Source organism: Salmo salar, chromosome ssa14 (genome assembly GCF_905237065.1).
Source record: "Salmo salar chromosome ssa14, Ssal_v3.1, whole genome shotgun sequence".
NCBI lineage: Eukaryota > Metazoa > Chordata > Actinopteri > Salmoniformes > Salmonidae > Salmo > Salmo salar.
This window is the reverse complement of record NC_059455.1, coordinates 69509473-69522672: the sequence shown is the minus strand read 5'-3', so window position 1 is coordinate 69522672 and position 13200 is coordinate 69509473. Positions and strand designations below refer to the sequence as shown.

Genomic DNA, 13200 nt, shown 5'->3' with positions numbered 1-13200 from the left:
GACAGTCTCATTTCCATCCATGTTTACTCTCGATTAACTTTGACCTTTTCTAAAAGAAGCGAGCGGACACATGACATGAGGAATCTAATTGATAAAAGGGCCAGGGTGTGTGTCTGGAGGCCTTGAATGCTGTGAACGGTGAATCCTAACTACCAACACCTGATGAGATGAGGCCCAAGCCCTACATAAGACACACGTGACTTACCACGAAGGGCTTAACGTACGTACCTCGGATATATGTATGCAACATACAATCATGATAGGCTTCAGGGTAAAGTGCCTAAGGCAAGGGACCAGGGGTAGATTTGGAATGGGGGATTTGACTGATGTCCTTCTGGTATGCCCCCTAGTAATAACCAGCCATTGATTACCCCGATGGTATGTCATTAAGAAGCCAGACTCCTGCAATGTTGTGGTGATGCGTACCAATCACAAGCTGCCCTGCCTGTATAGGTGGAGCCAGCTAAGGCCAGGGGCGAGGCTTTCTTGGAAAACTGACAACGACCTGCTTTTCTGATTTCTGCCTTTTCTGCCTCGGTACAGCAAGGATGAAGCATTGACTCTCCCCCCCCCACACACACACACTCGACATGAACTGAGTGGACACATACAAGTAGTTACCCAAACACAGACCAAGTGCACACAGACATTCATACAAATTCGCTCATCAATAACAGTAAGGTCTGAACATAAATGTCAGCCACTCAACATTTAATAAAAATGTCTGTAAACAGGATGTACAGTATGAAGACATGCTACACAAAGAAATGTAATCAATGATTTTCAATGAATGACTATTCCTCCAAGTTAGCTGTACATTACTGTTTGCTAGTGAGTGGTTGTGCACGTAACATGGTGGAAATTATACTTGTGGCCATTTTATGCATGCATCCCTTGCGATGTGCATTTTTAAAAATGGGCTAATTATAAACCAACTCAGACTGAATTGACCCATCCCTGGCTTGTGCAATCAAAAATAGTCTATACAATCAGATTGCACTTGGAGAATCGAACTTCAAATGAAAATCCAAAAAGACAGTTTTGTATGGCAGTAAAAATCATGGTCTTTATTCAACAAAGAAAATGTCATTACAATGGAACAAGACTAACAAAGTGGTTATACATCTGGTGAATTTCCAGTTAAAACATTCTTAATTATTTTACGTGTTGTAGTTTAAACCCTACTTAAAGTATAGGTCTAAATCCCCCACCCATTTTCTATAATTGGCATGGTACTGGCAAAGTGATAGCCATTGATTTTTTAACCCAACAACCTCACTATAAACCTCTCAAACTAAAGGCTGCATTAACGTTAACACAGGCAGCCGAATTGATGTTGTTTGACCAATCAGCTCTGAAAAAGATCTGTGATAGGTCAAAAGACCAATTAGCTTAAAAAAGTTCAGAATTGGAGAGTTGAGGCCAAATAATTAGTGTTATACAGGTGCAGCACTTTTTTTGATAGTGGCTATGGTTTCAGTAGGAGAAAACACATACATTAGGCAAAATATCAAACAAATGATGCATATCCCTAAGGAATAGCAAAAAAAAAAAAAAAAGTGATTGCATGATACAGCTTGGACATCATCAAATCTAGACCACCCAATGTATTGGCGTAAAGTAGGCAAAGGGCGGGATAAAAGGGATATACTGTATATAAGGACGGAATGAAGCCTAGTTCCATTTTGGACCCTATCCACTTTTTGGTGTCAACTAATCATAAAGGATTGCAAAGGCCAATGCAATGTAGTGATGGCCCAGCCTTCTGATAGACCAAGTGGAGCTTCTTCAATCTTGCTTACCACTTCAGCACTTTCAGATGTGAACTTTTGAGGGTTTAGGCATTAAATGAAGGTGTTACAGAAGAAAATAGAACGAGTCCAGGGTATACAACAGCAGGACTGAAGTCAGAAGTGAATAATCCCATGTAGTGGCTGGCAAAAATCATGTGCCCCGTTTCCCCAGAATGGGATATTCTATGGGTGAGTGGACTGACCGTGTTCTCGTTAACTTGGCAAGGAATCCTTAAAGGCAGTCATGCCTGCCATATTCAAGCAAGGAGAAGATGGCATAGTAGACCACATAAGTATGACCGAGTGTCCCTATTAAAGACCATTCCAATGGATAAAGGCAAGCGCTTCTACAATGTCACATTGAAGACCTCTGTTTAACAAGGACAATCAAAGCTGTTGAGAATAAAGGTGTCATAGTAAATAGTGGTTTTGGCATGCTTCAGCATCACAAGGGTAAACCCCCAGTGGGGATTTTTCCTACCTTGACAGCAGAGTGAGGAGAAAGGAGAGACAGAAAGAGAGAAGTGGGAGGGAGGGGGGGGGGGGGTTCTCAGAAGCTGTTGAGGTCCTGCAGGGTCTGGTCCAGGGTGGCATGGATCTTGAGGTTCTCCTCCTTGGCATTGGCCAGTCTCTCTGTGGAGGGAGAGATGAATAATTTATTCTTCATCTGGGTAACACGCCAAGAATCCCTAGGTACCACTAAGGGAGCTCTGTTTTAAGAGCTACAGAACACTGCCATAACTAGCCGTTGTCAGTTTATGACAACAACCCCAATAATTACTTCAGCCCGTTTTCCAACCGCTGCAACGGTTTCTTATTGCGATTATGATTTTGCCCAATATGACTGAGGGTTTTGGTAATGTTACCCTCTAAAAATATAACTTGACATTTCTAAAATGGGCAATCTTCAGTAGTAGGGTTGCAAAGGCAAGGTATTACTGGAAACTTTTGAAGTTTACCAGTAAATTACCAGAATGTTGGTAACTTTCCAATTGTTATTTTATCAGACGACAACTAGGTGGTCTTTGAGTACTTCAGATGACCATGTGTCTAATTATCTCTGGGTCTCTTATTTATTTGATGTGATAAGGCCACGCAATCTAAAAAGATGACTTTATAGTTGGAATAGTTGCAGAGTTAATTTAAATAATGCCATTGTTGATTAGATGCTTTCTTCATTCATTTAGCCATTTTCTCTTGAACCATGTGGTCTATTCAATAGAAACTTGTATATACACAAAACTACAAACTTTAAAAGTATAACTTACTAAAAAGTTACCATAAATTACCTGTTCATTACCAAACTGACTGAAGTCCGGTAACTTTGGTAAATGACCAGTAGCTTCGCAACCCTATTCAGCGGCTTAACATGCGTTCATGAACCAAGAAGATATACAAAGGCTGCATTTACAAAGACAGTCCAATTCTTTCACTAGTCTTGACCAATCACATCAAATATATGTTTGAGCTTATGATTGGTCATGAGACCAATTAGTGAAAAAAAAAAATATATATATAATATATATGTGAGAAGGAAAGGTAGTGGAGCATAGTAAACAGAATGAATAATAAAAATAAGCAGAGTACAGAAAAGGTCACATTACCTGAGCATGGAGTAGAGGGAAGATGAAGAAAAGAAAATGCCACAAGAGGGCAGACTTACTAGGTCAGCCACTAGGGCAGTGTTTCCCCAAACTCGGTCCTGTGGACCATGAGGGGTCGTTTTTTTGCCCTAGCAGTACACAGCTGAGAAATATGGTAGGCCACTTGATTTCAACATCTGAACATAGTGGACAGGCTAACATGTTGTTCAAACAAGTTGGAGGTAGAAGGGTGTGTTCATAATGCAACTGTTCTACCTTGTTAGCTAGCAAATAGATCCAAGTTAGCTAAACTTTACTAAGATTAGCAGGCTACTCACTAGCACGTGGGCTTGTGCTTGAGAGATTGTTTAATGGGAGACGCGTTACATTTTCTGTAATACCTGCGACAAGAAGTTAGTTATCATTAGTGAATGTGCATTATGAACAAAACGGGATTTTTCATAGGACTGACGAGAAAGCCAGAAAGAGTTATTGCCAAAAAGCAGGTTAAACTAATTTGATAAAATAATTAAATGGGTCTTATCGTTGTGGAAGGCTGATATTTAGCCTAGGTATAATCTAAAGCCCTGAATTCATTAGATCATTGCTGACAGTTTCAAATGCAGTCGTTTTTACCTTTAAAAAAATTGTATAAAGCTTAATTACAGAAAAAAAAAAATTTAAATCCAGATATCGCTCACAAGTTAATATGCCATATCGCCCAGCCCGAAGGAACACTTGGAGTGGCCACTCGTTGGAAGCCCACTAAAGCACAGTGTAAAATGTATCTGGAAAAAGGGATGTGTACACTGAGGAAGGGAATACCTGAGCAACGTGGACACTATAGGACCACGTTCAGTAAAAGGCTGCTACACACTTTAGGTAAACGCAGCGACCGAGCATATGTACATACTTCTATGCAGCACAAATTCTGGAAGTGACTGGATACGTCGCTCTGTTTGTGTAGGGTGTGTTGGGCCTTTAACACAATAGTGGAACGCTGCAGAAAGAAATGTCATGAACAGAACTGACACCTATTCTGCATGTCAGAGGCATGTTTGTTCTACATAATGTTTCAATTTGAACATGCCACAATTTGCCCAGTTCAACGCGGCCTAGGATAGAGTCACTGGGAAAAGTTGAGTAATGTTTTTCCTCATGCAAGAAAGATATTCCCCCAAATATTCAACCACTGCATCTAAGTTGAAGTGAATTTACGACAAATATAATATTTTTAATCACCATATCAGGAATGTGGTCATTAAAATCTGAATCAAGTTTTTCTAATCTAGTTGAAATCTAATATCGGAGTGGCTGTGGATCTGGATTTTCTGGAAACCTGATATTCTTTAGGCTAAAGATTTCTGCACATTTATTTTTATGTAGCTGCTGCACACTCCGCTGCCCCCTCCTTGATCTGCGATGAACACCCTTGAAGTTTTTAGGCTACACCTTTGTTGTATAAAGGACATGGTCGATACGGTCCAACCATTGCATTCCATACCTCTGTAGGCTATTAAGCATAAGTGCGATTTCATGTGATTTTTTCAGGAGGGGTTGTTTCAGAGGAGCTACACCGTGAAGAGGATGTGAACAGGACATGAGCGCAGTAATTTTACCTGCCACACCAAAGATGTAAACAGATGCGGGCGTGGAAGTAGAATCAGTAGCACGCCGTCTCTTCTGCCAGGAATCTATAGACTTTGGGTTCAATACGAGTAGCCTATAAGGACAGCCATATTTCTCACAACATCAAAAATAAAAAGTTCAGTAAAAATTCTACAACCATCTGCAGTCAATTAACCTTGTTCATTAAATCAAGAATTGAACAGTAGTTGGCTAGCTGTCTGTACTTTGCAGGGCAGAACAAACGCATATCCATTGACAACTTTGTCCTATGAAATCAGAATATCGGGGGAAGGGTCTACTCTACACGATCCGCTGCCTCAATAGTTAATACAACTAAGACTATCTGCAACTGCCTTTCTGTTCATCAGCTGGTTTGAATGTGTAAAAAGTTTATAAAACCCATTGATACTATAGATTACAACCTACCTCCAAATTATGAACAAGGAAGTCTACAGTTCCATTTAAATGTGTTTTTCCCCATACAGGAAGGCCTACTGCTATAGTTGATGTAGCCTAGTATTGGTCATGTTTCTGAGATTTTCATACTATGAAGCTGAGTGAATGGTATAAATACTTTAACACTAAAAAAACAATTTCAGGCACTTTGTATGGTGTAAATGATGTTATTGTAAAGAGGAAACATCACGGCTTAGCCACGAAGTGGTAGGCCTCACAAGCTCACAGAATAGGAACGCCGAGTGCTGAAGCGTGTCAAAATCGTCTGTCCTCGGTTGCAACTCACTAAAGAGTTCCAAAATGCCTCTGGAAGCCACATCAGCACAAGAACTGTTCGTCATGAGCTTCATGAAATGGGTTTCCATGGCAGAGCAACCGCACACAAGCCTAAGATCACCATGCGCAATGCCAAGCCTCTGCTGGAGTGGTATAAAGCTCGCCACCATTGGAGTAGCGGAAACACGTTCTCTGGAGTGAGGAATCACTTCACTATCAGGCAGTCCGACGGATGAATGTGGTTTTGGCGGATGACAGGAGAACGTTACCTGCCCGAATGCATAGAGCCAACTAAAGTTTGACGGAGGAAGAATAATTGTGTGGAGCCGTTTTTCATGGGTCAGGATAGGCCCCTTAGTTCCAGTCAAGGGAAGTCTTAACGCTACAGCATACAATGACATTCTATACGATTCTGTGCTTCCAACTTTGTGGCAACAGTTTGGGGAAGGTTTTCCTGTTTCAGCATGACAATGGGGCCTGAGGGCACACAGTGTGTTGTGAAATCTGAATGTATTGTAATGTTTAAAAAAAAGAAAATGTATAAACTGCCTTAATTTTGCTGGACCCCATGAAAAGTAGCTACTGCTTTGGCAGTAGCTAATGGGAATCCATAATAAATACAAATATGCCCCTGTGCACAAAGCGAGGTCCATACAGCAATGTTTTGTTGAGATCGGTGTGGAAGAACTTGACTGGCCTGCACAGAGCCCTGACCTCAACCCCATTGGGATGAATTGAAACGCCGACTGCAAGCCAGGACTAAATCGCCCAACATCCGTGCTCGACCTATATCTATCCATCTTACCTGACCATTTTATAAATTGCATGACATCATAGAATTTTGCAAACCCACTCCACCCGTCGCTCCAAGATAACCAGGAGCAAGGACAAGACGGGCAACTACAGGAGATAAGATGCAACACAGAACAAGCCCAAACCCAACAGTTAGGCTGTCAAACAGACAGTAGATGGGGTGGATCTTCTTTATTTTTCAAGCATGTTCATATAAGCTGCATTTCTATTCAGTTTTGTTGTATTGTAAACTGCTCAAGTGCACCATTGTGGCACATCTAGTTGTATGTGTAAACAAACCCTATCAATTATGTGACATCTTGTTTGAATGAACTTGTTGCGAGTGGCTCTCGATAAGAGTAAATTAGCAAAAACACCAATGTCACATGTTTAATGAAACCTTGTGCTTTGCCCTTAAAAAAAGGTGTTGTATTCTTATTTCTAGTGCAAGCCTAAACCCCAATGTGGAGGCACCATCACTACTGCCAACACCTCTGCTCATTAAAAATCAGATTTTTTAAAAAAAAGTACAATTTATACCATGACTATTTGTGGAAAAACAATGAACATGGTAAGCGCAAGAGAAACCATTGTGTTTGTGATGTCACTTTAACGCTACCCTAGCCCCCCCCATAAAATCGTTAAAGGAGACAGTAGACAGGTTTTTCCTCCTCCCTTTGTTCAACATTTATATAGAATCACATGTAGAGAACAGGGTGAAACATGGGACAAGGCAAGATAGAGAAAACCAAAATACAAAGAGTGCAGGCTTGAGCACAGTGCCCCAAAGAAACAAATACAGTTGCCCAAAAGGACAGGTGGAGCGTGAGTTGAGGGAGAGTGCGTGGAGGAAGACGAGATGGGCACAAAAAAACAGTAATGAGAGCGAGAGAGAGAAAGTGGGGCAAAGGGGTAAGAGTGAAAAGAAAAGCACAAAGGGAACAGATTTAACAACCACGTAAGGAATGAGTGAAGATGGACAGGAAGGGAGGGGGAGAGAGAAGCCCGCCACCAAAATGGATGTTCATCAGGAGGACTGAGACGAAAGTCTTGAAACCACAACAGGGGAGTGAGGAAGTGAGCTTCCCGACATTTATCTGAAAACAGAGGGGTTGAGAAACCGTGACTACAGATTCTGAGAATCATTACATTGTGACGATTAGTAGCCATTGGGTATCACCGACTCTTTTCTGGTGGACATTTAGTGCATTGATATGGAAATTTCAAGCATTCAGTTATTCGGCTATTACTTCACGAACCACCTTTTAAATATCACACCACTCATATCACACTTCGATATTTTTTCCAATCACAAAAACCCATTAGTATAAATACAGTGTTGGTTGGCAGATTTTGTTGCATGACTCAAGCTTTGCTTTTGCATGATGTAGTTTGTCACATCGGCCAACTCTTTAGAAAAGTGAACATTACATGGCTGTTAGGTGACGTGTTATAGAGTCAGGTGTTTTTCCTGGCCCCCTGACTTCAGTGCAGTGTTAAGGGAATATTAGACTCGCAGTCAAACCCCACAGGCCCTGCATGCCAACCACACACAGTCAGCCCGTATTTACATGGAGGTCATGTCATTGAGGGCATGGTCCAACTCCTCGCTAATGGCCTTGTACTTGAGTTTCTGTGCATATAGCTCATCTGTTAACAGAGAGGACAAAGAGTGAAGGGAAAAAGAGGAAGAGTGGAGAACAGGAGGAAACATAAGGAGAGTGAGGGAAGCTGCCAAAGGGAAAGTGATGCATGCTAAAATAAGACTGATTAAGCCAGAACAGGACTTCCTGTAAACTCCTGTATTTCCCAATGCACCGTCAAGGAAAAGCGTCTGGATCCTACCTTCCAGATCATCTATGGTCTTTTCCAGCTTGGCCACAGACCTCTCAGCAAACTCAGCACGAGTCTCAGCCTAAGAAAATAAGTCAAAACAAAGCATTCAATCAAGAAACTACTAAAACCTTGATGACCTAGACTAAATAGGTTAACTTGTAGACTACAAAAGGAATTAAAACCAAACTAACCTGACTTGGTGAATAAAGAAATAAATGCAATGAGCAAGAAACTAAACAGATCGGGGGGAAAAAAACCAACATCTTAAATACTGTCAAACAAATCTCCTTGAAGAAACTTTGAAAAAAATGCACTCCGAGACACTAGATACTACAAGGGGACATGTCAACACGACAGAAAGCATGACAGATGGCCTTCCCTGAAATTTAAGTCAGTGTTCCCCAACTGGCGTCTCAATATAATTATTTTATTGTTGGATATAAGAATGTAAAAACCCCAGCAAATTAACTCCAATTGATTTTAATTTTGGAAATCTGTTCCAAAGTATTCCCACAGACAGATATACAGTAAGCTCCAAAAGTATTGGGACAGCAAATTGTTTAGGCTCAAACAATACAATGACTATGAGGTTAAAGTGCAGACTCGTCTTTAATTCTAGTTTTTTTTAATATTCCTTTCAGGTGAACTGTTTAAAAATCACAGCAGTTTTTGTATAAAGTCCCCACATTTTGGGGGACCAAAGTATTGGGAGAAGTTCACTTTCATCCTATATACCTAGCACACAATGATTACATCAAGCATGTGACTCTACAAACTTGTTGAAAGCATTTGCCATTTGTTTTTGTTGCATTTTAGATTCTTTTGTGGTAAATGTAGTGTGTCATTTGAGTCACTTATTGTAAATAATAGTGAGTGAAGGTTAGACGCACAAATATCATAATCCCGAGATTGTTATGGTGAGAGGTTAGCATAACACAGAAGGTTAGCATTTTGGCGGGGATGATATTTTTCTGTCGGTCACTGTCCCAATAAATTGGAGCTCACTGTGATCCTATACAAACGTAAGCAAGGTTTGAAATGATTATGTTTTAGTCAAATATTACATCTGTTAAGGCTTCTTGCGGTCAACTTGCAAAGTACTAATTATTTGTAATTATGTTCTGGCCTCCTTACCAGCGGCTCATTTTTTAAATAATAATAATAATAATAATAATAATAATAATAATAATAATAATAATAATAATAGGCTCACGTTTGAATCTACTTGATGATCCCTGCTCTACAGGTTATCCACTTACCTCTTTGAGCTTGTCAGTCAGGATCTTGATCTCTTCCTCATACTTGTCCTCCTTCTGGGAGTACTGTAGTAGAAGAGAGGATTGTCAGTTTAAAGCAGAGCGCCCACCCACAAAAACATAAAATAACTGACATGAACTCAATCTCATGTAAAAGACCAGTTGATGCTGCAATAGAAGGATTCCTAAAAACATGCCATTATAATGCATGCCAAATTAGTTCAACAATTACAACAATATCAAGGGCATTCCCTGTGAAGTCAACAGTGCATGTGTGACTTGGCTACTTCAGTGGTTAAGTTAATCCATCAGTCTACAGCTCCAGAGATACCAGAATTCTTGCAGAGATTGCAATTCTGGGTGGGGCCTTGAATACGGTTGGACTGCAGTGTCTCAAAATCATCACTGAGTGGCTCGAAGAATAATAAAAATTAAAAAAAACTGATGAGTATCGTGGTGTGAAACGTTCAGGATGTTGCAAATAGAAATGTACCAAACAAAATAACTGTAGATAGTCATTTGAAGCACTCCTACGCAAAACATTTCTCTTGGCAAAGTTCTAAACATTTTGCCCCATAGAACAGGCCACTGGTTTCCCAGGTCTAAATCAGTCACTGGTGAAACACGAGAACACTACTGTGCATAAAAGATGGTAGAATACCACTGATCTAACCATTATTACACTTCAGAAACTTTACTTGTAGGGATGTTTACTATGCATTTGCAGGAAAGTAGAGGCAACAATTCTAAACCTGGGTTGTGGTCATTAGGTCACGCATTGGTAACCATCAAATGTTTCTGCAACAGAAAATGAGTCCCCGATAGTCTCTCCAGTTTTAGTCTTCTGTTTGGTGCCTGTTGAACATAGCCCTGGAAGTGTTCATCTGTATTCCACTGCAGGGTCATTGGAGGATAACGATTACAAAGTGGGTGCAAATGAACAATTCATTAAGAGTAACGTTCTCTATGTTATATTAGACCAAAGCCTTAACTTAGTATGGGGGTGTTTGTGCATGCAGGCCTTCGGTCCAATCAGAAATATGGAAATTAAATTCTCAATTAATCATGCAAGTGTGACCTTTCTAGGAATTATAAACATAGGCTGTAAAGGGCATTGATGACAAGAATGGATGTCTGGGAGAGGTAGGAGGTATTCAAGACTGGAATGGGGGTAAATGCCAAAGGGAAATTAACTACACTGACCAAGTAACCCATGGGTAAGTGCCTGAGGAATCTGGATATGAACTACACACACAGCCAATGTTGTTCAAGGCAGAGTCAATACAGAACCCTTGGTGTAGGGTGAATACAGCAGCTGCACTCAAATACACATGCTGCACACAGATAAACAGGTACTCTGTGTACGTACACACACAACCTCCCCCCAACTGGCAAAGAAAATTGTCAACGCACAATACTTACTAAATCGCTTCCTCAGAGATGTAAACAGTCAGAAAAAAACATGCCCCCAGGTACATGCTAGATTAATCTGAGGTTTACAAAACCAGGTAAAATACCAACACACACACTACCTTCTCTGCCTGGGCCTCCAGGGACTTAAGGTTATTGGTGACGTTTTTCAGCTCCTCCTCCAGTTCAGCACATTTACTGGATTTGAGGGGAGGTCGCCATTGAGTTTTCGTTTCAAGAGAACGAGAAGACAAGGAGAGATGGCACAGTGGGCAACGAGCGCGGAGCAGTGAAAAGGAAAGAGTAGCAGTGTGAAAACATTGGCAATACAGTTTAAGATAATTGATGGTGAGAGATGACAAATGGACTCGGGAGGAGTAGATAATTAGGAAACATGAAGAATGAGTGCCTTACGTCAGAGAAAAGACATGAGGCTAACCACACCACGGCGGTTACAGACCCTTGACACTAACATATCTCCATATTAAAGTGTGCCTACCTCACAACAGGAAATCAGTTTAAGCAACATCCTTAACGAAAGACAAGCTATACGAGTAATGTTCACTGTTGTTAGAATGGCATGCTTTAGGCTGGAGATGTCCTTAAGGGAATTTTAAAAAAGTGAGTTGTGCATGCTCGAGTTCTCATGAGTCCATTCTGTTTTATTTTCAGTAGGGCACACCGTAGCGAAAAGTTTTCTGTTGCAAAACGAAAGCAAGCGTTTCTTACTGGATGAGTTGACAAAGCATCACCCATTTCACCCAGTTTCTATCCTACTAAACCCAACCGGAACTCTCCCATCAACCCTAAAGCAGTAGGATGTCACTTCCTTAACATGCACACTGGATTTCATGCAAACACAAGTTGAGAAAAGAGTAGGGAAGAGAAAGGGAGGCAAGCGCGAGTCAAGGAGAGACCAGGCAGATACTGAAAAGAGAAGGAAAGAGAAGGAGAGGTTGGAGTCTGCAGGTCTGGGAGTCATCCAAAGAGGACCGCCCATTTGTCCTGAGGCCACGATTCTGATGACTTCTTTCTCCTCCTCCTCCACACACACTCACAGAAAAAGACTTTATGTGCACCTTTTGAGATCTTTTATCAATAAATAGTTCCTATATCCATAAATCTCGAGCCTGATGTTATACCAACGGTAGATTACACTAAAGCAGTCAGTTGAGCATAAACACGCTCATACATGCATTTCTCTTACACACCATGAAGTATAGTCACACTCACCAAACACACAGTGGGGTGTCCAATCAAAAAACATGATTTTCACAAATGGGTAAAAAAAAATATAAAAAATAAAGGGGTTTTATATAATCCTCTAAAACAAAACAACTAACGGCCCAAACATGTCTATCATAAGTTTGAGTGTACCCTTGTAGGATGGCCAGAATTTGGGTGACCAAATCAATGGAGGCCAGATTTAAAAAATAAAATAAGGAAAATAGCATTGCGTCAGCTAGGCTGGATTCTGTGCATGTATTAAAGCTACTGGCTACCTGACAGGCTCATTTTCCCCCTTAAACTAATCTTTCTTCTCAAATCTGCAAGACATCAAACAGAGGTAAAATGGATATAGATGAGACATGACATGTATACGCTTTTTATATTAATTCTAAATTCTTGTTGTTTTCTAAAACAAGCGTCTCTGAAATGTCAAAGCCTTTTACATTTAATTCAGTTCATGGTAGTTTTGCAACCCGCGAAAACAACTGATGACAACCAAAATGTAGAATCCTAAAATGTTGAGAAACCTGCACGCTATGTCAGAGCTCTGTACAGATGCATTAGGTTACGAAATCTGACTTATTGGATACAATGTTATTGATACGTTAGAAATACCACACTGAATGATTCAGAACATGAATAATCATATTTGTCTTGGTAAGTGAAATTTTATCATCAATGTGTGTTTTCAGCCACAGTGGACAGACACTATACACACACACCCCTCCTTTTCAGTACACAGACGTATAGGCATTTGCGCCACACACAGTGCCTTCAGAAAGTATTCACACCCTTTGATTTTCACATTTTGTTGTTACAACCGAATTTAAAAATGTTTCAAATTGAGATTGTGTCACTGGCCTACACACAATATCCCATGTCAAAGTGGAATGTTTGTATAAATGTGTACAAATTAATAAAAAAATGAAAAGCTGAAAT

The 13200-nt window shown here is 40.4% G+C and overlaps 1 protein-coding gene across 9 annotated transcripts in view; it reads right to left on the bottom strand.

Annotated features, from left to right (window-relative positions):
• Positions 1-1039: 1039 nt before the first annotated feature.
• The window catches only part of LOC106570192 (tropomyosin alpha-3 chain), a 35578-nt gene continuing 23417 nt past the window's right edge, over positions 1040-13200 (bottom strand). For 2 of the 9 annotated variants that reach the window (XM_014142245.2, XM_014142250.2), the window contains 5 exons: positions 11154-11229; positions 9625-9687; positions 8375-8444; positions 8101-8179; positions 7192-7626 (listed from right to left, as the gene is read on the bottom strand). In XM_014142245.2, coding sequence (XP_013997720.1) covers positions 7623-7626; positions 8101-8179; positions 8375-8444; positions 9625-9687; positions 11154-11229 — 292 coding nt within the window. In that variant the 3' untranslated portion in view covers positions 7192-7622. Of the gene's footprint in view, positions 2427-7191; positions 7627-8096; positions 8180-8374; positions 8445-9624; positions 9688-11153; positions 11230-13200 lie in introns of those variants that run through there. The other 7 variants (XM_014142247.2, XM_014142252.2, XM_014142246.2 and 4 more) reach the window with 4 other exon arrangements.